This window comes from Ictalurus punctatus, chromosome 4 (assembly GCF_001660625.3).
Source record: "Ictalurus punctatus breed USDA103 chromosome 4, Coco_2.0, whole genome shotgun sequence".
NCBI lineage: Eukaryota > Metazoa > Chordata > Actinopteri > Siluriformes > Ictaluridae > Ictalurus > Ictalurus punctatus.
In genome coordinates, this window is record NC_071284.1 from 7,876,278 (window position 1) to 7,901,188 (window position 24,911).

At 39.5% G+C, this 24,911-nt stretch overlaps 1 protein-coding gene across 6 annotated transcripts in view; it reads right to left on the reverse strand.

Annotated features, from left to right (window-relative positions):
• The window catches only part of gdpd4a (glycerophosphodiester phosphodiesterase domain containing 4a), a 33,394-nt gene that overhangs the window by 6,273 nt on the left and 2,210 nt on the right, over window positions 1-24,911 (reverse strand). Inside the window, exons 1-14 of one of the 6 annotated variants that reach the window (XM_017466701.3) lie at window positions 20,313-21,055; window positions 19,605-19,689; window positions 18,009-18,135; window positions 14,964-15,252; window positions 13,270-13,373; window positions 10,775-10,868; window positions 10,625-10,684; window positions 10,394-10,492; window positions 10,151-10,244; window positions 6,553-6,698; window positions 6,335-6,417; window positions 4,531-4,681; window positions 2,839-3,063; window positions 997-1,154 (exon numbers count right to left, since the gene is read on the reverse strand). In XM_017466701.3, the coding sequence (XP_017322190.1) occupies window positions 997-1,154; window positions 2,839-3,063; window positions 4,531-4,681; window positions 6,335-6,417; window positions 6,553-6,698; window positions 10,151-10,244; window positions 10,394-10,492; window positions 10,625-10,684; window positions 10,775-10,868; window positions 13,270-13,373; window positions 14,964-15,146 (1,397 nt within the window). In that variant the 5' untranslated portion in view covers window positions 15,147-15,252; window positions 18,009-18,135; window positions 19,605-19,689; window positions 20,313-21,055. Of the gene's footprint in view, window positions 1-996; window positions 1,155-2,838; window positions 3,064-4,530; window positions 4,682-6,334; window positions 6,418-6,552; window positions 6,699-10,150; window positions 10,245-10,393; window positions 10,493-10,624; window positions 10,685-10,774; window positions 10,869-13,269; window positions 13,374-14,963; window positions 15,253-18,008; window positions 18,136-19,604; window positions 19,690-20,312; window positions 21,058-24,911 lie in introns of those variants that run through there. The other 5 variants (XM_017466707.3, XM_017466704.3, XM_017466702.3 and 2 more) reach the window with 5 other exon arrangements.

Genomic DNA, 24,911 nt, shown 5'->3' on the forward strand with positions numbered 1-24,911 from the left:
TGTGTTCAGTGCAAAAGCTACCGTGGTCTGTGTTTAATAATGTCCCCAAAGACAGACACGGCAAAATGAACATTCATACCAAAACATTGCTCAGAGTATACAGGGGCCAAATTTATGAAGACGACTGATATCTTGAATCTCTGTAGTGCCATTTCTCAGCATAAGCTTTCATCCAAATTGGAACAGAGAACAATCTGTAATGCCAGTGTAATTTCCACACTGTGTGAACAACAGTTCAGCATCAAATTTCCATGTTTAAGTGCTCTCGACTGTCAAAGAACCGTTCATGTAATACAAAAAAGCCAAAATCGCACTATTCTCTCAGGTTCCCGATCTCTTTCCCAGTCTCTCTCTACTTTATAGCAATTACAACCTTATTATATAGTCTTTCACACTTTGAACTCCACTTCTTCTTTTACTTTTCATATAGCTCCTCTTCTCTACATCTTCATCATGGCTTTGAATAAATTACTAACAACAAAGTGGTTTATAATATGGATGTGCCTAGTTAAGACTACGGATGCAGTGTTACCTATGCCACGCTCAGGTACTCATACTCTTAAAAATACTTGGATACCGACATTCCATACCACGTTATACCATGTGACATAAGCCTAGCGTACTTTTCCGCACTGAAAAAAACAGACGAACAAAACTACAGTGATCTGTGCTCTGTGAAAATATCAAGAGGAGGTACTACAGCATCCTCCTGAATCGAGGGTGTGTAACTCAATAAAAGATCTTAAAACATGAAACTCAGTACAAAAGGTTCACTGCTAGCAGCGCATGGCAGCAACCAACTGTGCAGCAAATGTTAGTTAGGTGAGAACAAAATGTATAGATCAACCTCTTCTCCACTGCAACCCTATTTGATCCAAGGTACCTAATATAGCTAGTCATTTAAAATCAACTAGATGACGTTAAAAAAAAGAGTGTGGATGCACATGTGTGTGCTTTTGCATGGACGCTATTGAAACCAGGGAAAAATAAATATACTTGATCTGCTCCTGGGACATAGAGCTGTAGTGCAGATTGAGGCGGACGATGTTGTTCTCCTGCAGCTCCTCGATGGATGCTCGGCTCCCGGAAGTCTGCTGCAGCTCTGGGTCCAGCTCCTGCACCAGGTCTCTCTGATCTGCTGGAAGCCACAGCACCTACAAACACACACACACACAAACAAAGATGGAGGAAATATCAGTAAAAGACTGATTTTACTTAAGGGGCCAAATAACACACAACAGCCAAGTGTGAAAAGAAAGAAAAACATCAAGCACACAATTAATGTTTTAAGGAGGTCACTATCTCTGCTCTAGGAACATCTGACACATGAATCAGACAGATTTATTTCTACTACAAATACACCCAGATTACTTTTTCATTTTCTCCATTCATGTGACCCCTCAGTGGATTGTCTAGAGGAGTTACATAGCCTCTGATGTCTCTCTCTATAACTGATGGTAAATGTCTGGTGCATCTTTCTTCTAGTCCATCCATTTCTCTCATTCACTAATATTATATTATTCTCCATTCGAACCTAAACAAAATGTTAAGAATGCAAACTTCATGCCTTATAACATAAAGTAGGTGTCACGTACTGGACGTAATGGAGGTTAGGACAGTGGAGACATGGAAGTGCAGATAAGAGCTTTTAATAAAGTGAGGCAGGCAGACAAATCCAAATCATGAGACAATAGCGTGGTCAAAAACAGGCAAAGGGTCAGGCGATCTGAAAACAGGCATCGACGAGGCAAGACAATAATCGAGAACGAGGAACAAGAAACAAGATCAAAGAACCTGAATCAAAACGAGGAACAGGGTACAAACGCTTGGTGTGGTGATAACACTCAATACTTCGCAAAGAGTGCATGCCTCGAAAGTCCTTGTGGTGTGATGCTATGGTGTGATGTGTGTGAGATTGGATGCAGGTGTGCGTGATTAGAATGAATGAGTGTTCTGGGAATTGCGGTCCATGGCGGTCATGTTTGTAGGCCGCAGTGTAGGATGGGAAATGTAGTAACTGGTTTGCTGTGATATGACAGTAGGTCTGTGCGATTAATTGAATTTTCAATTTCGATTATGGCCTCTGATGATGATGAAAACAAAATAATCGAGATAAAACTATTACTGTGCCACATTCTGTTTTTCCATGTTCTCGTTTTGACTTTTTAAAAACCATGCACCATTGTTCTTTACAGCGGTGCGCTTTCACCCCTCCCTAAAAGGCCAAGCTCACTCCCCGCCAGGCTGTGGCATTTTTAGTTCAGCTCGAGCCAAGATGACAAATAGAGAGCCTTTGGTCGACAAGAAAGATAAAACCATTTCAGCCGTTTGGAAACAATTTGGTTTCATGGAGTCCGATGGGGAACAAAAAGAAATAGAGTTTGGTTTCATTGTAAAGCTCATTTCCTCTAGCATCATGACAGCTGGTCTAAATATGGTCATTTCCTTTCTAGAGCTCATGCAGAAACTACAATCTAATCTAAACCAGGAGACAGAATGTCATTGGCTAAGGAAGTTTAAAGTTCATTTCCGGTGATGCCTTTCGCGGAAATGCGTCACGTGATGTGCTCTGCTAGCTTTGTTTAACTTATTCAATTAAACAAGTTGATTTCATTTAGTTTTACATATTTTTTTCAGTTTAATTATTTCGAAGGAAATCCACTGTTGAAAATACAATAAAAACTTAGTTTTTTTTTTTTTTAAAGTTCAATAAGTGCATGATGTTTCCAAAGTCAATGAGTAATCGTGTTTAATAATCGTGATCTCAGTATAGAACAAAATAAACATAACTAGGATTTCTGCCACAATTGACAATCCCTAACAGAAAGACTTCATTACCTGGCTAGAGTTGATAACGGATTCGTTATGGATGACCTCCAGAGTTCGGGTGATCCATGTGTTCCGGTATGGGTGACCTGGAGGTGGCCGACGGAGGTCAAAGATCACCAAACTCCTGTGCTGTGCAGCTAAGTCCAAAAACTCTTTCAGTGTGGGCACTGTCTGGTTCTCCACCTGGGCTCGATCATCTGGGTCCAAAGATGATGCTGTGCCAAATGGATCCCTCTGGAAAAGCAAAAAACAAAAACAAAACGTGATTGTGGATGTTGTTACCCACAATTACATTCCAGGACTCACTCTATATAAACTTTTACCACAACCTACCCCACTGAACCCTCCTCTAAATCAGTCATGTACTGGCTGTTGTCGTGTCTCACTCAGTATTTTCTCGACACTGTCAATTCAAGTGAATGCCTGATACCACCTGGCAGACACTATTTTCCTTTTTATCAGCATAATTCTTTTAATCTGTATTGATGTTCCCTTGAGGGGTTTATAGGAATTTTCACAATAATTAGGTGGCTGTGCTCCAGAGCATATTTGATACAGGATGCAATAAGTGTGAACTGCTAAAAATACCTTCTAACGTGCAAATATATTTAAGAAAGCTCTTGTACATAGTTGAGGCTAAAAGTTTACATACACCCAGTCTAAAGACATCCAAACTCAAATTTCCAAAATTCATTTCATGTTACCATGTAACATTATAAGATTACCATGACTTGTTAAGGTTAATTGACTTAACCTGTGTTAAGTCAATTGGGGTATCTACTTTATTTCCATAAGTTTCCATGTTTCAAATAATATAATAATATTTCCATGTTTCAAATAATAGCTGAGTAGAAGCTATTTACTATGTCAGATTTTCAGTGGGTCAAAAGCTTACAAAAGCTGGTGTAACTGTCTCATTTGTAAGCCTTCTTTCTCAGACACACTATTTCAGTTCAGTCCACGCATTTTCTATGGAATTCGGGTCAGTGCTTTCTGATAGCCTCTCCAATACCTGCACTTTGTTGTCTTTAGGCCATTTTGTTACACCTCTGGAGGTATTCTTAGGACCATTATCCTGCTGGAAGACCCAGTTGCTACCCAGTTTTAACTTTCTGGCTAATGTTTTGAGGTTTTGCTTCGGTATTTATATATTATCCTCCTTTCACATAATGCCATCTATTTTTGGAGTGCACCAGCCCCTTTTCCAGCAATACACCGACACACAATTCTGCCACTCCCATACTTCACAGTTGGGATGGTGTTCTTCAGATTAAAAGCCTCACCCTCCATATATAGCACTGATCAGTGTGGCCAAACAGCTAGATTTTTGTTTCATCTGGCCAGAGAACGCTCCTCCAAATGGCTAGATCTTCATTCTGGTGATGACCTGCAAACTTTAATCTGGCTTTTTTTATGGTACTGTAGTTGTGGAGTAGGGGATTTTTCCTTGCGTTACAGCCTTTGAGGCCATGGTGATGTGGGTTTCAGTTGACTCACAGGACCAAGGCTGACAGGACAAGGTTCAACTAGACAGAGTCAGTGTGAAGCAAATGTAACCACTTACAGAAGCAAATGGGAGAAAAAGCAGCGTGTGTCTCCTGTAGCAAGGGGACAAAAATCGTCATGCATAGCGTTGCTGCCCATGTCATTATTTTTGTGATTAAGCAATAACTAAAGAGGTGGAAATTTCCATATTCTCACCTGCAGGAACCAGGCTCCAGCATTGAGCATCTCCAGCTCGGCCCAGGTGAACATGGCTGCTGGAGTGTTAGTTCGGTTGGAAAACACCTTGCGTACGTCAGTTGTTCTCCTCAGTGTGCTGTCGTGCATGAGGAATGGGACACCGTCATAGCTGCCAGAAGGAAACACTTGGGTTTATTGTGATTCTGTTTGCCGTGAATAGTGTGAAATAGGCAGAGCAACTACGCAGACAGAATAATGTTGACATCCCAAATGGCCTTACTAATTATGTTCACCACATTTGTGTATTATAGAAACTCTGGCCACAATCCAATATCTGTGCTTTGATTAAATTATTGCCAACATGTCTACTCGCCTCTTACTGAGATGCTGCAATAATCTCTAGAGTAAGATGCCCTTGTTTGAATATTGGGAAAATTCCCTCCTGGTGAGGTCAAACTGAAAGACTACAACCTTTGTTGTTGTTTTTTTTTTTTGCTAGATGATTCACTAGCTTATTCAAGGGGAAACCATAGATTTAAAGTAGGGCAGGCTGTGAAACTGAATGTCTTGTTTAAATCGGAAAGCATGAATTTCTCTAGTGACCGAACCTGACTCCACAAATGAGAGCGTTTGATTTGCTAATAATTATTTGAATTTGGATTTCCCAACGATTGTATTTGTATATCTGTGACAGTAATGTAATTTTTTTCATGTAAATTACACGTAACTTTTTATGTGCATGCAGCACAGATGACATGGGTCACCCCTGACTTTGTTAAGTAACATCATCGCCACCTGCTTCTCAGCCATGCTAACGGGAACACCATAGGGGACTCCTACAGGCACCGTGGGCCTGTCTACAGGATTAGCTGGCAGATAATGAGCTCATTTGCTTGTCATGGAAGGACAGAGGTGGCTCCAGGAAGCTACCTGCGTCTGATCTCTATTTATAGAGGCCACCTGGTTGGCATGACCCTCTGTTCAGCGGAAAGATCTGATCAATGAGCAGCTCATTAAAGGCCATGGCTCTGACGTGTCAAGGATCAGAGAATGGATTGCATGGATGGATGTTGTGTCCTAGAGGGACGGGAGATGTAATCAGGTGTAATGAGGAGGTGAAAACAGGAGATCGGGCTGTTCACTCACAGTTTGAAATAGTGACAGTGATGGATAATGGAGTGAGTGGGAGGAGAGAGAGCGAGAGAGAGAGAAATAAAAAGACAGACAGTGAAAGTGAGACAGACAGAGATAGAGATTGTGCTTTCCTAATCTTGAAAAAAAAGAATGAGAGATAGAAATACAGAAATAAAGAAAGAAAGCCAGAGACAAAGAGACAGAGAACCTGTCCTCAGGTACCAGTGACAGCTGAAAGAGAGACAAAGAGGTGCATAGAGAGACTGTCCTCATTTGATATACAACACAAAGAGAGGGGGAAAAAAAGAAAAATAGAGAAAGACAAAGAAACAGGTGCTGAGATTGTCATTACCTAATAAAGACATTAGAAAAAGAGAAAGGAGAATAGAAACAGAGAAAAAGAACAGCAGAGAGGAGAGAGAGATTATCCTAATTTAATAGTGACATGACAGGGAACTTGTGTTCAGTACAATAGTTAAATCAGATAGAGGGAAGTGGGGTAAACGGAATACTTCAATACTGTGTCCATTTAGTCTTTCTCTCACCTGGGGTGAGAGAAACACAGACAACAGACAGGAAAGGAAATACAGAGGTGAGAGACTGAGCACTCTTATTAGTGACAGTGGCTGAAGGAGGAATAGAAAGACATACAGGAAGGAAGTGTGACAGAGAGAGAGACCCAGCTCACCTAATAGTGACATCAGTCTCTAGGCCCTCTCCTCCAGCCTCCACAGCTTTCTGGAAAGACAGCTGTGTGTTCTCTGGTGCGACCTGTATGCATGAACACAGATACATTTAAACTTTTTTTCCTCTGACAGGGACAATGGGACAAAAAAATTGGTTCTTACTGAAGTAAAATAAACATTACGCAATGGTCTGTGGACTGTGTATTGATGGTGACTTTACCATGGGAGCTCCTCTGTGCCCGATGAGGATGGGTGCTGGACCCAGTGTGCCCTCTTCTTTAATGCAGGGGGAATACATGCCCAGAGGGACCAGGTACAAGGCAAAGAGCACAGCCAGGTATGAGCCCAGGATGGCCACCTGCCTCACTGCAAGACAAAAGCGACAAGGTTGAATGGTTTTGAGAAACTCACGATTGTACATGCGTGTGTATTCTCAAATGGGCAGAATTCTCTCATCATGCTGTCTTTAGAAAGCCTGGCAACTACTAGTTTTTTTTTGTTAACCATTTAACCTTGGCGTATGCAGAGGTTTTCAGTCCAGAAAGGGACCTGATTTCACTTGTTTAGTAAGTTCATCTTAGTCTCCAATCAACTGTCAAGCATCCAGCTTGGCTTTAATGGAAACCTGCAGCCACACTGGCCCTTTGCAGATAACATTGAAGACCTCTAGGCTGGTGTTTATATTGTGTGACATTTTCCTGCCAAAGGGACCAATTTGACATGGGACATCTGCTGCCTTTATTCTTCTTTTGAAGACAACCAGTGACTCAGCTGTTCGGACAGCCAGATGACGTTTGTTCCACCACCTGGGTTCCAGGACAAAGAAGAGCATTGATGCATGTCCTGTACCCTGAGAGATGGTGGGAACAATTGAGCAGTGCTAGAAGTTCGGAGGGAGTATGGTGCAGATTATGGTGTGATAATATGTGATTGGCAGTGGTGGCTCAGTGGTTAAAGGCTCTGGGTTACTGATCAGAAGGTCAGGAGTTCAAGACCCAGCACTGTGAAGCTACCACTGTTGGGCCCTTGAGCAAGGCCCTTAACCCTAAATTGCCCAGTTGAATAAATGAGATGTGATTGGCTGCTTGCTTCTGTAGATTATGCACGGTTTTATATAGCTAGCTAGTACTGAATTTTAGATTCCATTATGCAGGGGTTGTTAACTGGCCGATTGATGTAGACCCAGCAAAGTATTTCAGCAGAAACAAAGCATTTGAGATTGAAAAAATGCTATAGCAGAGCCAATCAGTGTATGAAAAAACCCCACCTGGTCTTATTTCCAGCCATAAAGTAATCACGAATGGCTAAGCATTAAAAAAAAACGAAATGTTGTCACCATTCAGTCATGTTAATTGCTTATCTACAACTAACCATTCTGGGAAAACAAAGTTCTGCAAATATGCAAAGTGGTATAAAGGAACCTGTGGGTTCTCAGAAACGCACAGCTGGACTGACAGTAATGCCTTCTTAGTGTCATTAAATTATAATCAGACATGACTTTTTGAAGCCTTAGGAAGAAATGAAAGTCATAAAAAGAAAATGAAGGTTTGGGGGCACAATTTAGCTAATACTACCACTAGGAAATCTAGACCTGTATATGAGAAGCTTCCTTCTTTACAGATTAAATGAGGTCCAAGGTAAAGTTATTTATTACCAAAAACTGGGGACCTGCATGTTTGATTGGCCGCGTTATACACTAACATACCATCAGTAGATGGAACAATGCCACAGTAAGCCCTTGTACTCACTTACTGTAGTTTAAAAGCATTATGATGGATAATGAATCCAACTAGATCTAAACAACATGTTTGGAGTAAACCAGGCACTTAAGTAATCAGAACCAACATTTATTGTATACTTCAAAACCTAACTGATTTACCCAGTACCTGTTCTTGGGCTTTCTGCAGAAATCACTGTGGTCTTAAAGCATATATAATTGGGCAGAGCAAAATGCTCATAAATATAATAAGTGGATCACTGCCCAAGTCAATATAATCCTATTGCTGCAATATAATCCATTTATAAGTCTTAGAACTGGCACAAATTTGGCCATTATACAATAAAGAAAAACAAGATTCTACCTGGGTTTATGTCTCTGGTATATGAGAACAGCAGTGCTGCCTATAAAGCTGCTAACAGTCAAGACAGTGAACGTCATCAAAGGCTGTTATGCTGTAGATCATATTAACTGCAATAAAGGCTTCAAACTGAAGTAAAGTGGGTATTTTACCACGTCTGTCTGGAAGGACTGCAATGTCCTTGGCTGTAAATATCATGATAAATGAGACATAACTTTCTGCAAGTGAAAAGAACTGAATACATCTTTTAAATTAAAGCCGACTTGATTTCTCCAGGGTAGCTGAAGATGTCTGCGTGTCGTCGTAGAGTAAGAGAGAGAAAGCATACGGGAGAGGCAGAGAGGGAGGGAGAGAAAGATGTCAGTGTATTGTATGAACAATAGAGCCGGTGTGTCCGGGGATGAGCGTCTGACACGGCCGGTGCGAAAGAGTGCGAGCCGAGCCGTGACCCTCACGCACGTCATTCCTGCTTTTTCTCTCTCTATCGTTAATCATCCTCTCATCGAGGCCACAATGAGAGTCCCAGACATGACTCAGCCTCACAGTGCACATGACAACCAGAGACAGAGGGATGACAGAAAGAGTGAGAGGAATACAAAAGAGGAGAAGGAAAAATGAAAAAGCCACAAAAGTGAAGTTCCGCCTGTGAAGGACAGCTAATGCGTCATACAGCACTGCACTGTACAGATACATAAATTTAAAAAACAGGTAGGAAAAGCTGAATAGGAAGAACCAACACACTACCATTAATTGGATTCATTAAATATTGCATGGAGAAATGAATTATTAATAAAGATCATATAACAACAGAGAAAAGGCTTGATATGATCTGTAAAGGTATGATTATTAATTTGCGCCCAAATACATTACAGTCTATGTGATTATTATATTATATGATGATATTTTTAGCCATGGGAATTGATGTCATGAAAATGTTTTAGTTCTAAACCACTAATAACTGTCTTGGAGTCTATTTGGAACCAATACAATCAAGGATGGAGCTACTATTGACAAAATGATGAAATCTTTCACAAACCTGGTCAAAAACTCCTTAAGAAACTTAAAGAGCACCTATTATTATTATTATTATTATTATTATTATTATGCCTCCACCACTCAGTGGTGTTCCACTGACAGGCTTACATTTTTGGGTTGTCCATGTGTCCGTCTGTCCATCAATCCAGGATTATCGTTAGCACGATATCTCAAGAACGTGTGGCTGAATGTTTGTAGGATTTATAGTGAATTATCATTATACCAAGCAGATGAACTGATTAGTGTCTGACTTCTTATTCTTCTAAATATTATATAACTATATTAGCTCCAGATGTGTTGTAAAGTCTATAAAAATGCATCTCTAGCTCCAGACTACCTTTACATTTTACATTCATTCATTTAGCAGATGCTGTTATTCAAAACGACTGACAAATGAGAAAATACAAGCAAAGCGATATACCGAGCGAACAATACAAGTAGTGCTACCATGCAAGATTTACAATTGAGTTCTAGAGAAGCAAAGTGTGCAGAGTAGAGGTGTAAGAGCCAGAGTAAGTTTTTTTTAAGGATAATGTGGGGTTGGCATTTTAGGGGTTAGTTACGTGCTTACAGAAGAGGTGGGTCTTTAGCTGTTTTTTAAAGATAGTGACAGATTCTGCAGAGTATCAAAACAAGCAACCAAAACTCTAAAGACAGAGAAACTGTTGCTGGTAAATCACAATTACTGAGGTTAACAACACTCACCTCTTTTATTCATTCGAAAGAAGTGTAAGGCTATTGGCCAAGACAGGAGAGCCATGAGTGAGACTCCACCCACATGCAGAAAAGGTGCTGTGACCTACAGACAATTTATGAATTGAAATGAAACAAATGTATGAATAAAATCATTATGTTAATGGAACTGCTATTTTAATCTGACACTTTTACAATAAACTGATGTGTATTTCAAATGTCATTCAGAATAATGACAGGTTTAGACTGAGCAACCTGAAAGGACAGGAGGAGGGTCTGCCACTCTTTGCTCCATAGATCCGAGAGTACAGCTGTGGCACTGACAGAGAATGTCAGGGTCACCAGAATACCAATCTGCACAACATAAAAAACAACAGAGATAAACAAAGATATGCAATAAATCAGGTTTACGTCTCAGTACTAGAGATTTAACGTTGAGGCTATGGTTGGTTCTCATTTTTACAAGTGTTTAGGGAAAGTGTTTACTTTGTGGCTCCAGTGCAGATAAAGTCTCTGTCCTTCAGAGAGAAGACACACCGCTAAGACCTGCCAATGAGTAAAGTTAATAAATTAAATACACTAAAAAAAAAACACACCACATAGTTTATATTTAGTACTGCAGTTCTACAGTCTCACCAGCAGGAGGGCGATGTAGGTGAAAAGTGACCCCGCCACCACCAGCAGCACCACTGACCAGGGAAACCAGAAGCCCATATTCCCAAAGTTAAACCTGAGGGCAGAGGAAATCATAAAAAAAATAATAATAATAAAAAGTAAAGTTTTATAGCCCCTACCAAATGTTCATAATTACTGTAAGCCAAAGACTTTTGTGCTCACTTAGCCTCTTTTTACCTGAGGGAAATTGCATCTAGTTAGAACTTTTGCACTTTAAATACATTATTTTAGTGTAGTAGTGTATGTGGTAATAATGAGTAATTCTATCCTGAGTGTTTCTAAATGGTGAAAGGAATGAATGTGAGCAGAATGACTGCACTGCGAATGACAAAAATGAACGTAGTAGTAATATGTTAGGCAAGCTGTATTTTTTAAATTATATATACAGTCCCCTCCGAACGTATTGAAACAGCAAGGCCAATTCTATTGTTTTCTCTATACATTGAACAGTCCATGCAAGATTTCACAGTTTTTTTTGTGATTGTTGTGGCCAAAAATGCTTGATTTTGGTGCGTCTTTTTTTTTTTTTTTTTTTTAAATTGTGCTTTTTTGTGGAAAACTACTTGAATTGGCAAAATTGCAATTGCACAAAATTGTTTTGCACGGTCTTTCGCAGTGATGTCTGTTTGTAAATGAGACCTTTTAGCTGTACTCATGTTCGACACATGAATCGGAGAGGCTTTTTCTGAATGAGCGTTGTGATGACGTCACATGACAGGTCTTCGCTCAAATCTGCGGCAATTTTGAAAAATTGCAAGCTCCTGTGAATATTGAGGAGTTTTCTTGATTTTGCATAAATTTCTGCGATCGCAAAATCCTCAAGGTACTGATTGAAGAAATTGATGTTTGGATCAAAAAAGTAATATGAGACAACAGATCAGAATTTCAGCTTTCATTTCTTGATATTTACAACTTTGCCATTACAATACTTTCAGAGGGGACTGTAATTAACCAATTTTTATAACACTCATATTATGTACTCTTTAGCACATGCACAGTTTCTGACAAAGTAACAGTGGGTCAGTAAAATTACATCATGTACATAATACCGCACAGTGTAAATAAACTGCTATGAAAACAGTTTGGTCATTCCTATTGTACATGTTTTTCTAGCACTTGCGATGTTCAAAAGTTGCACAGTGCCCTCCACGAATATTGGCACCCTTGGTAAATATGATGAAATAAATATGAAAAATTATTTTTATTGTTTAACCTTTTGTTTAAAAAAAAAATCACAAAAATACTCTGCTTTCATGGATATAAAACAATTGCAAACACAACACAGGTTTATATATATATAAAAGAAGTCTTTGTTAAATATAGGTGTGCAACAGTTATTGGCATCCCTATGAATTTATATGAGAAAAATATATTTGAAGTATATTCCAGTTGATGTTTTACATTTTTTAGTACACCTGGGTGTCTAGGACAGGAAATTGTTCAACCATGACTTCTTGTTTCACAGGGGTATAAATACAAGGTAACACATAGGCCAAATTCCCTTAGTCATTCATAACAATGGGTAAGACCACGGAATATAGGTGTGATGTGCGGCAAAAGGTTGTTGAGCTTCACAAAATGGGAAGTGGCTATAAGAAAATAGCACAAGCATTGAAAATGCCCATTTCCACCATCAGGGCAATAATTAAGAAGTTCCAGTCAAGTGGAAATGTTATGAATCAATCTGGAATTGGACGTGTATCTATACTGTCTCAACGTACTGTGAGGAGGATGGTTCAAGTGGCCAAAAAATCTCCAAGGACCACAGCTGGAGAATTGCAGAAGTTAGTTCGTCTTGGGGTCAGAAAGTCTCCAAAACTACAATCTGAAGTCACCTACATCACCACAAGTTGCTTGGAAGGGTTTTCAAGAAAAAAGCCTCTACACTGATCCAAAAACAACTCAAGCATCTTCAGTTTACTAGACACTACTGGAACTTCAAATAGGATCGGGGTCTATGGTCAGAAGAAACCAAAATAGAGCTTTTTGGCAATAAACACCAGAGGTGGTTTTGGTGCACACAGAGAGGTAGCTTTATGGAAAAGTACCTCATGCCCACGGTTAAATATGGTGGTGGATCTTTAATGTTTTGGGGCTGTTTTTCTGCCAGAGGACCTGGACATTTTGTTAGGATACATGGCATCATGCACTCAAATATCAAATATCAACAGAGACAAAAAGAATTTGAAAGAGCAAAAGCCTCTATCCTGAAGACTGTCCAGTGTCAGAAAACTTAAAGAAACAGACTTTTACAAAGCGCTGACACTGGAGACTAATGCTAATTCTCCTCACAGAAAGCATCACCATATCAACAATTACATTTTAAAATTTGTTTACGGGGTGTCTCTGTGTAAGTTGTTACTATAGAAAAGACACTGTATTAGAATGAGCCCATTAACATAAACTTTCTATATTAATATATTAACTTTCAATTTCTATATCGCATCTTTACTTACCAATCAAAATCATCGTAGTCATTCTGAGCCTGACTCCAGAAATACAGGAACACCAGTGTCAGGAAAAATGTGATGAGGAGGAGGAGAAAACTAGCACACTCCAACTGAAGTAATCAGGAATAACACACAGACAAACAGCTTTCAGCAATGACAGCATAATCATTCAATGGACAGTACTGTGCAAAAGTCTTAGGCACCCTATTTTTTAAGTACCAACTTTGTTATAGATTTTTTCAAATTTTCATTTTAGATTTCCAAACATTAGTTTTCCAGCACAAAATTAAATGTTACAGAAGAATGTTTGCATGTCAGTCAATAAAGCAGCATATTACATAAGAGACCAATAGGGTTTTACTGAAAAAATAAAAAGCAAGTTCGACAGTCAAAGTCTCCAGAAAGAACTGTGGCTGGTTCTGCAGGATGCTCAGTAAAATTCACTAGCTAATATCCTTAGAAAACCTCACAAACTGTTCCCGAGAATACTTTTTTTTTTTTTTAAAGCAAGGGTCACCACACCAAACATTGACTTTGTTTCAGTTATTACTGTGCGTTATAATTTTTTTAAAATGTAGAAACATTTAATTTCTTTATTTATGAAGTCATCTTTGCTCTACAGCATTTCTCTGCAAGTCTTTTGCACAGTACTGTATATCAGTGAGGCAGGAGATTTCCAGAAGTGTGTCCTTCTGAGAATAACCTGCATAGGAGTCATTTACAGTGTCAGTAATCCTCCAATCACTCCTCTGTCTCTATCCCTCTGGTTTTCTTTCATCATCTCTCATCGCTTAGAAGATATGACTCAAGAAGTAATTTGTCATTTAGAAGGCTGTTTTTGGGCTGAAGTAGAGCAGAACTGTTCATCTGGAGCGAGGGGCTTTTATAAAATGCACACTGTGTCAGCAGAGTGTGTAATCAATGCAGTGTTCATGAAATCAGCAAATACAAGGAAAGTGTCTAAAGCTTTTTCTAATAAAGCAGAGAGAGAGAGAGAGAGAGAGAGAGCGATAAAGAGACAGTGTGTGACAGCTTAACACAGCTAATTGAACTTGACAAGCCTGGACTAAATGCACAATTTATCAAATGTATCTTACCAAATATATCCATAACACACGTGTGGGTGAATGAACAAGTGAGGCAATTCTGGGAACTTCTTAAAAGGTAAAAGCGATTTCTTATAAAACAGCAGTTCCCCAGCAGATCAGCAGTTTCTGAAATATGCAAACCAGCTTTTCTGGCACCAACAACTATGCCATGGTTAAGTCATTGGGATCATATTTTTTCCCCATTCTGATGTTTGATGTGAACATTAACTGAAACTAGGTTAATGTATTGCATGATTTTAGGCATTTATGCATGTTTTAGCTGACTAATTTGACAAAAAAAAAACCTTGATTTTGTTTACTGATGACAGATGAAAACATTTTCTATCATCAGGATAGAAGATTTATTCTGTCTCTCGTCGTTGGCGGTCAGGTTTAACTCAAGTTTCTACAAAATCCTGACCCCCTGAAGACAGGGTTAGATACTAAGCTTGGTGTTGTGGGTTGTGTTTGGGTCAGGCTCAGACAGAATGGTCTCAGAAATGTCTCCTGATTAAAGTTCTGCTCTGTGTGTGTATGTATGTGTGGGTCTGTGTGTGTGTGTGTGTGTGTGTAAGAGAGAGAGAGAGAGTGAGAGAGGAAGAGATTTCTGACCCTGCTACAGCAGCACTCCCCAGGTTGGGCTCTGGCCCTCTGATAGCGCCTCCACTGGCAGCCATAGAGTCCAGCCAGGCAGGAGACAAAGGGCTGGTGCTCGTAGTGCTGAAGCAGCTGCCTGCGGATGACCTTTAACCTCCCCAGCTTCAGTGTGGACAGGCTGATGGGAGAGCGGCCCATGGGTCACCATGGAGCACACGTCACTCACACACTCAGTCACACACACTACAGCAGAAAGTGGATACACACTGCCAATTGAGGAGGGTCAGTCCATCATGCAGAAGACCTAAGTGAGAGAGAGAGAGAGAGAGAGAGAGAGAGAGAGAGAGAGAATGAGAGAGCGAGAGAGAACAGGCAGTTAGACGTGATAGCGAGGATTAGACAACAGAGAGATGCAGAGTTGTAATGAAAGGCAGTGATTTGATAAACAAAACCAGATTGAGAGACAAAGAGAAGAAGCAGTGAGAGAAAAAAACAGAGAAGTAGAAAAATAGCGAGAGAGAAAGAGAGAGAGAGGGACAATTTAAGGATTTGATCAATAATTCAGGTGACACTTTTTTCAAATACTAACTCCTGAATGTTTTTAATATAAGTGGGCAAAATGGAAAAATATTATCGTCACAATACTTTTTTTTTAAATTTCTATTTCAATACTTTTTTTTTATTTCAATACAATGGTACCATTTTGCTGTTCATGAAAATAGTCTATAATTAAATAAAATCCACTTGCAATTAAATAAATACAATTACATCTTGGCATAATGGGCCACCATTTCACATAAAGTCAAATAAAGAAAATATTTTTTTTTTAAAAATTAAAGTAAAAAAAAAAGTTTTCTTTAATTTTCTAAAAAATAAATAAAAAGTCAGCTGAAACAAATTTTCATATAAAATCCCTTTGATAAAAAATCTGGCTAATGTCATCTCTAAGCTTTTTAAAAATTATTATTACTGAAAAACTGAGAGAGCACTTGTAGCTCCTATATGTAGCTGGTTTTAGAAATGTACTAAGGATAACCACAATAATCTCAGAAACACGTATCATGGCATACTTTATCACGTTAACGATAACATAAGATCACATCGGCCACTGATAAATGACACTGAAGTCATTCAAGGCCACATTAGTAGAAGCTTTAAAATGCCTGCCATAATCCACCATAGTTCCAGCTCCTTATGGATGTCTTTTCCACCTACAGAAACTCAAAAACCCAGAGAAATATAATTCATGTTCAATGGAATGTTGTAAAATGAACATAATGATGCTCATACCTCATGACCACATCAGAGTGAGAGCTGCTTAATAATTCCTCTGCGTATCATCTCACAAACAAAAAGAGCTTATGGATGGCAGGCGTAATGCAGCGTTAAATTAGAAAGTAAATATAATTCACATTTATGTCATGGTTCATGAGACGTTAAAATCAATCCCATGTGGTTCTTTACTGCAGAAATGACAGCAGGTGAGAGGTATCAGATATTACTATGTAAGAACTTTTTAATAACTTTATTATTAAGTTAAGTTAAGCACTTATCTGTGCGCTTGCTTGTGCAGCTAGAATGGACTGAAGTCATCAAATTTACACCTCATTTCTTCGGAAAAAAAAACAACCTCTGCCAGTAATGGCGCATGACTCGGAAAGCTATAACTATACTTCAAATTCACTACACATCCTGTATGTGTCTGTACGCAGCTGCTATGTGAGAAGCATAGTTTGCACAGGCATCTGCATTCAGGGTACAGCAGAATGTCAGGGTATGCACTGGAATATCTTTCTACACTATTTCACATCACATTATACTACAACGCCCACACCATTTACGCTGGTATTGCACCACGTGATTGAGTAGTGTTCATTTCTGAGGACATGCACAAGCGATGCTCCAGACCCTCATAAGATATACGTGGCAGTCATCTTGCCTATGAATAGTTCAAAACAAACATAAGCCAGGCTTTACTTAACCAAGAATGGGCATGAAAATTGGTTTAGCTCTTTAATCCACACAGTCTACACTCTAAGAAAAAAGGTCACACATATAAACTCTTCAAGGTGGCCAGATGGACAAAACTGTGAAGATTCTACACTATACGACCAAAGGTTTGTGGACACCTAACCATTACACCCATATGTGGGTGTTCCCCAAATTGTTGGCACATAATTGCATAGGATGATATAGGATTATATAGAATAATATAGGATGCCCGCAGTTTCCCTTCACTGGAACTAAGGGCTCCAAACTTATCCCAGCATGACAATGCCCATGTACACAAAGCAAGCTCCATGAAGACATGATTTTCCAAGGATGGTGTGGAAGAACTCGAGTGGCCTGCACAGAAACCTGACATCAACCACACTGAACAAGTTTGGAATGAACTGGAACATCCAGTGCACCCCAGGCCTCCTAGCAGGACATCAGTGCCTGACCTCACTAATGCTCTGGCACAATCAACCAGAATCAAAAATGTAGTGGAAAAGTAGTCGGGGGATGTAGGACAGTTACAACTACATCTGGAATGGGATGTTCAAAAAGCACATATAGGTGTGATGGTCAGGTGTCCACATACTTTTGGCCATACAGTGTATGTAGAATGCTACAATTGACTGTTTCCCTATCAGGAAAAATTCCAAACTACAAACCCTTTTAGGAAGCTAAGAACTCTTAAATTTACAAAGAAGAACTACTGAAGAGCCCTTTTTAGAACACTGTATTTACCAGTTCTCGATTAACTCATAGCTCTGCTCCTAAAATCTAAGCTTCTAAAAGCAAACCTTTAGCTGATTTTGTCTAGAAATGGGGTTAATAATCTTAGATTTGGTTCAGTGAAATCTCATAATAGGAAACACTAGATAACTTTGACTATATTTTAGAAGTTTTTCACTTGCTGACGTCATTTTTTGCAGTGTGTTCTCTGGCTCTCAGCAGGGGATTTAATGAACGCCTTAAGGTTTAAATGAGGTCGGACTCTTCTTACGCCTCATTACCTAATGGAACATTACATCACTTAAAAAGCGAAGTCGAATGCGTTTACTCCTGACCGACCTCAGCTCAAACAACTTCAATCCTTGATGAGATCCAGAGGTCAAAGAAATCCTCTAAAGGAATAACCCCCCTGAGCGATAGGTGTAGCCGTCAACTGTGAAAGCAAAAACACGCGCTGGGTGTCGTCCTGCATGAAGGAAACAACAGGAAACAACAATTCACTTGAGCTTGAGATGAAACATGTCTAATAATCGGCACAATATATACAATATATATGTACAGTATATACATATATATAGTATATAGTATATATATATATAGTATATAGTATATATATATATATATATATATATATATATATATATATATATATAGTAATATATACAATTGATATTAATTTATTTACCTGTCATGTTAGTATTTCTAACTGTGATAAAAGGCAATTATCATTTATAAGTAAAAAAACAAACAAACAAGAAATGTGAACAGTAACCTTTAAAATCTGGTTAACAATCGACCGTCTTACACTCTTTAATCCCAGTTCTGCATGCTGTCCAATAATACTAGCTAGGAGATTTCTCTGTGTGTGTCTCAATCAGCTCCCTAGTTCAGCAGTCAGGGCACTGGGCCATTTTAAGGGCTTTCTCAATTATAAAATCCTTCCAGTGCACTGAAACCTAAAAAATCCAACAATGCAGCGCAAAAACCAGGGAGCATCAGTGCTTACTATATTCACTTACTGGAAATGGTGTCGTATTTTCTGAAGCCTCTCGGCTCAAAAAAATGGCGGACAAACTCGCAGCCAACTTCATCTACAAATGTAAGCAGCTTGTTCTCGTTGTTGTAGCTCTCAAGTGATTACTTACCTCAATGATTTTTAACTTTATATAAACGGTTTGTTTGAGTCTAACGACTTTTAAGTGTTCAATGATTTTTAAAAAATCCACTAGCTAGCCAACGATCCGGCTTGAAGTACCATGACAGAAATGTATGTGATTAAGCGAACAAATTAATATGACATATAAAGTCAGAAAGATATCGGTCCTCCTTGTTGGTGATAAATGCAAGCAGTGACATTATACAGCGCGAGTACGTATTCATGTCACCGGGAATTGAGTAATCAGTGTCCCAAGGTGTAGTGAGCCAGGGCCGAATATACTGATTCATGACCTAGGGAGCTGATTGATACACACACTCTGTTATTCCGTAATAAAAACAGACATACATAGAGCAAAGGTCACTGTGGCAGCGTAGGCTGATTTTACACACCTGATACACACCTGATCATGATAATGCTATAATACAGTGAAGTGCATTTCTGCCCGAGTACAAAATATAATTAGGTAATAAGGCATGTGCTGAAAATTTATTTATAATAAACACTTAGAGAAATTGTGGACACTTTAAAAAAATTTTTTTTAGCAATTTTACATTATACATTATATATTATTTTACACAATACAAGGAGTCACAAAGGGGAACAAAAGAGCTTTTCATTCCAATACACTTATCTATTGATTCCTTTGTGTAGCATCTGATATGCACAATGACTGATGTCTTTTATTAACGTGTCTGGATAGATGGGGCATGCACAGAGATACTGCACAGCTTCAGGCAAAGCAAGTCAGGTATGTGTCTACAATTCAGTTCACAAACCTGTAAATCAGAGATTGGGTGATTTCTCTTCTCTACGAAACCTAATCGAGATCAGTTCGGGTGTCGAAGAAGATGTTGAACTGTACTGTACATTAGGCACACAGAAAGAGAGTCGATCAATCCCTGTGGAGGAGGCACTGTAGCTCATTCATTCTTGCTTTGACCCACTCAGTACATTCCTTTTCCTAAACACACACACTTGAAAAGCATGGAGACCAGCCAAATAAGGTCAAAAATCACAGATATCCCTATAATAATGTGGACACTCAGTCCTCACCAAGACACACACACACACACACACACACACACACACACACACACACACACACAAAGCATGGGGGCCAGCTAAATGTCCCCATAAAGTCAAAACTCAGATGTCCCTATAATAATGGGAACACTCAGTCCTCACCAAGTCTCACACACACACACACACAGAGAGAGAGAGTTTAACAGTACATGTACGTGAGCTACTGACCCTCCAGGAAACATCATTACATGATTTAAACTTTTTTTCGTAAATAATTACTAACATATTTGAATGACAGAGTTTGAAACAGTGTTAAAACTTAAAAGCTAGAGGTTGTAAATGCACTTCAGTGCTACTTTAGTAAACTACAGTCCACTGTCAACAACATCGACGCACTGTACCGATGAACAGAACCATAAATAACCACATAAACTGCATTAAATTGGACGTGTTTCACTTACAACCCTGACTTCTTCGCCGTTTGTCCTGGATGCTCAGACAACCGGAAACAACTCACACATCAAGCGGCGAGGGTTTCCGCGCGCGCGAGCGGTTCTGCTCTCCTGTCGGTCGTAGCGGTTTACTGAGCGCCGCGCATGCGCTCTACACTCCTACTTGTTGCGCAGCAAAAGCCACAACATTGGCCGTCTCCACCCGGTTGCACCACTCATAACCAAAGCTTAAATCCCAGTGTGGACATTATTCAGTCGCAGAATCCCTTCTGTGATTAGCTGAGTATTAATACTCTTATTCTGAACACACGTCGCCCTGAAACAGTATTACCTCAGCACTACGCCCCTGACTTAACGTTATATATCTGTGTAGGTGCTCTGTTTTGTCATGTTCTTTCCATGTGTATCACTACTATTATTACAGCATTGGATTACTTGGAGCTTGACTGTTTAGTGACTCAGTCTGTGTATCATCTCTAACATCTCTCTGTTCTTCCAACAGCTACAGGTACACTGGAGTAACCAAGCAGTCAAGTGATTTTTACTGTCATTCCTCTACAGCATATAGCTTGAATATATCGAAATGAAATGCCATTGCCACAGGACCATGGTTCAGCACATAACAATACAGTGGCACAATACACATTTATACAAAACTACATAAAGTGCAAAATGCACAACAGAGTGAGATGAGTGCAAACAATACCATGGATACACAGGACGGTGCACTTCAACTAGACAGCCCTGCTGAATAACAAACAAACAAATAATAGAAACCCTCACAGAATTTGTAATGGTTTTAATGGTTATAATGGGAATTGTACTGGTTTTAATGGAAACTAATTGTCCCTGTGGTTCTCTACTGGTAATTGTTGGCACCAAGGGCGTAGGTTTGCATATGGACGGTAGGGACATATCCCTACCGATCTTTTGGGAGCACAGAAGTGTCCCTACCAATATTTGCGCGAACTCCTTCGCATTATCTTTGGAGTGAAGTCATGTAAATTCCATAGCATACTCTCCCAGAAGCTCCAGGATTTAGGCATGCTAGCATTTGATTGGTTGAAAGGGAGGGGCTATCAGAAGGCTCACCTTACATGCAAATATCGAGCTGCCAGTGTAGACACAGAGGCGAGGGCTGATCGGCTGACAATGGTAACTAAGTTATCAAGGCCATCAGTCCATACCTCAAGCATGGGCGAAAAATTTAGTCTTTCAGATGACTTTACTCCCTTTCCTCTATTGACTGCATGACACAGCATACATAAAGTATTTTTTCCATGCCAACACGTTTTGTACTTTGCAGATATCATGCCACCAAAAAAAGGACAAGACATCAGGAGCTTTTTCCCCACCCAAAGCGTAAGTAATAAGTAGTAAACTAACTGTCCAGTAGCCACATTGATTTAAAATGAAAACCTGTTAGCGACCGAACGTCACCAGCCTTGCACTGCCGAAAGTAATGTCACCTGATGTTAGTTAACCGTGTTAGCTAGCGTTAACTAGCAAGCTAACCCTGGCTCCTGTCATCTGCAGGCTAACAGTCAGGTTCTAGCTGGAACATGAAATAGGTGCATCTACGAAATTATGTTGAGTTGAATTTTAGTCTAGAAATCCCATGGAAATGTCATCATTTAATATATTAGTTTGTATGCAGGAAACACAGCAACAGGCTGAAGTAGAGCAGGATGAAACAGCTGCGTCTTCAGGGTTTCAGGTGAGGTCCTAATTATGAATTATATTTTGGAATTGTAGGGAGGCATCAGCATTAAACTCAGTCTTTACGATGTTCAGCAAATATACAGTGTAACCTTTGAAAGTCAACATATTGGTCATGAGGTTGTTTTGAAAAAAAATCTTACATCAAAACAACATAAGATCCTATTCACTCAATATTAACATTTCCCTCAAAAATAAATGGGATCCAAAGTTTAACTGTATGTTTATATATCTTCATCAATGCATAATTTTATGACACATAGGAAACTCAGAAATCAAGTAGGCCTAAAGATGCCGTAGGGCAGGTTGAGGGAGAAGCAGCTGGACCTTCAGGGATTCAGGTGAGGTCTTAAAATGAAACTGCGATTAAACATAGGCCTATATGAAGAGTTCATTTGCAAAAACAGATATCTCCATTCTTATGAATATTTAAAAATCATGTTTGTTTTTTTATCGCGCATTAATAATGTAGCTGTCAATGACCGACGTAGGCATCTGTTTGGATTGTTTAAATAGACACCAAGGACTATCATGAAGAATGTTGATGTTGGATGCAAAAAAAAAATTTTTTCCCTCTTTTCCGTTAACAAGAAATTTCATAGTTTACATTCTTTTAGTCTTTGATCTGTTGCTTTGTATAATTTGTATTTAAATGTAAATGCAGATCTTAATGTAAATATAGCTGTTATATTTTAATAAACCAGTTGGTTGTCAACATTAAACAGTCTTTTTTTTTCCGAGGTGGGTGGGTGGGTGTCCCTACCAATATTGAGACCAAACCTATGCCCTTGGGTGGCACGTTACATCTAGTGGATACCATTAAGGACCAACAATAGTAATGGTTTTAATGGTTGGTAGGTGGTTTGTTATGGTATTTGTAGCGGAAACCATTAGAATTTCTGTGATGCTGTCAATTGTTTTTTTTTTCCAGCAGGGAGGACAACCAAACAGTGTTGATTAGAAAAAGTAGTGCAACCATTTCCTGTAAACTGTTGAGTGTTCTAGCAGTACATGACTGTAATAGTAGCGATAAAACAGTCATAATAGCAAAAGTGTCCACTAGCAGCATTATAAAGTGCAGGTGTGTAGTGACAGATGTGCAATCAGAGCCGGTTTTAGACATTTAGAGGCCCTAGGCTAAATTTATGTTGAAGGTCCCCCACACCCCTCCTTCCCTCCACCTTTCTAGTGTATAGTGTTGATACGGTCATGGAGTCCCTGCCTCCAAGCCCGAGGCCCTAGGCAATTGCCTACTCTACTTATAGGTAGCGCTGGCTTCTGTTGTGAAATGGTAGCTGTTGGGAGGTTTTGATTAGTGCTAGAGGCAGCAGGGTGTTGAGTATTCTGACTGCCTCAGAGAAGACACTGTTGCGAAGTCCGGTGGTGGTAGCACAGATGCTCCAGTATTAGGGATCTTGACCTAGCTACAATAATGAGCCATTTTATCAGGTACCATATACTCTATGTGCACTTTCTGGACATACAGTTGGTGACTGTCAATCTATCCATCAATGGAAACAAACCACCACAGGACCAGTGATGAGATATTCTTTGGTTGGTGGATCATCACAGCAGTGTGACACTATGTAGTGCTGGTACAAGTGTATCAGGCACAGTAGCATTTCTGATCAACTGTGGTCTTATGGTGGCCTTCTTTCATGATGGATATGGTAGGAGTGGCCTGATATTATATTGTGGATAGGAACAGATGAGCTACAGTCAATAATTAGGGGAACCTGATACACTGGCCAGTAAGTGTAAGTACAAGGTAAGTGTAGTAATGAAGTGACCACTGAATGTATCTTGCACTTGTTTTCTGGTCCTGCAGCACTTGTAACATTGACAGCTCATTTAACACCTCTACGATTAGAGGGAATTCTGTAGCCCACTTTGGATAAAAGCATCTACCAGATCAATAAATGCAAATGTTTAAAACCTTTTTTTTTTCCTTACACAGGCCACTGAAACACTCATTCCCTTAAGCGTAAGTATCTCTCATGAACTGTTGTCTGACACAGTGTATTTCCCCACAGCTCTCTGAGAAGTAATTAGAATTTGTGCAGAACTCATACAGGTTGAAAATACTTGCAGTGTATTAGTAAGTTGTGAATTCGTTTGATCTACTTGTCATTCTTATTTATAAGAATGACCTGATTGGTCAGAAGATGTTGAGTAATTTTCTGTAACAGCACAGCTCTGACAGTGTCGACTGCAAGACAAATCACTGGTTAATATTAATGTACTGGTTTTAATACATTATTTTTTCTATAGTAACAAATAATTTACAGGTAACATGTTTAGATTGGGGGTTGGGGTTGGCACGGTGGCTTAGTGATTAGTACGCTTGCCTCGCACCTCCAGGGTTGGAGGCCTGAATCCCACCTCCACCCTGTGTGCACAGAGCCTGCATGTTCTCCCCAAGCCTCTGGGATTTTCTCCAGGTACTCTGGTTTCCTCCCCTAGTCCAAAGACATACGTTGTAGGCTGTGGGAGAATGCCATGGGTTGGCACCCCATCCAGGGTGTCCCCTGCCTTGTGCCCCGAGTTCCCTGGGATAGGCTCCAGGCTCCCCCGCAACCCTGTGTAGGAAAAGCGGCATGGAAAATGGATGGATGGATTGAGGTTTAGATTGGAGATTTATTAAACATTTATGGAAGGAGTTCCCAGTGCCAGCACTTTATAACAGTTAGGGGTACTGCTGTTCCTTCACATTTTCTTCCACGGGAGAGTCCTCATGACAAAGGGCTTTGCCGTTTCTCAGTAATATAGAAATAAAACTTGTTCATTAATGAATTTCAAAATTGCAATCATTGACAAAGCAGTGGTATCATAGAGACTTCAGCACATGCTGTCATTGGAAAATAATCGACTTCATAGTGGTAATGACAG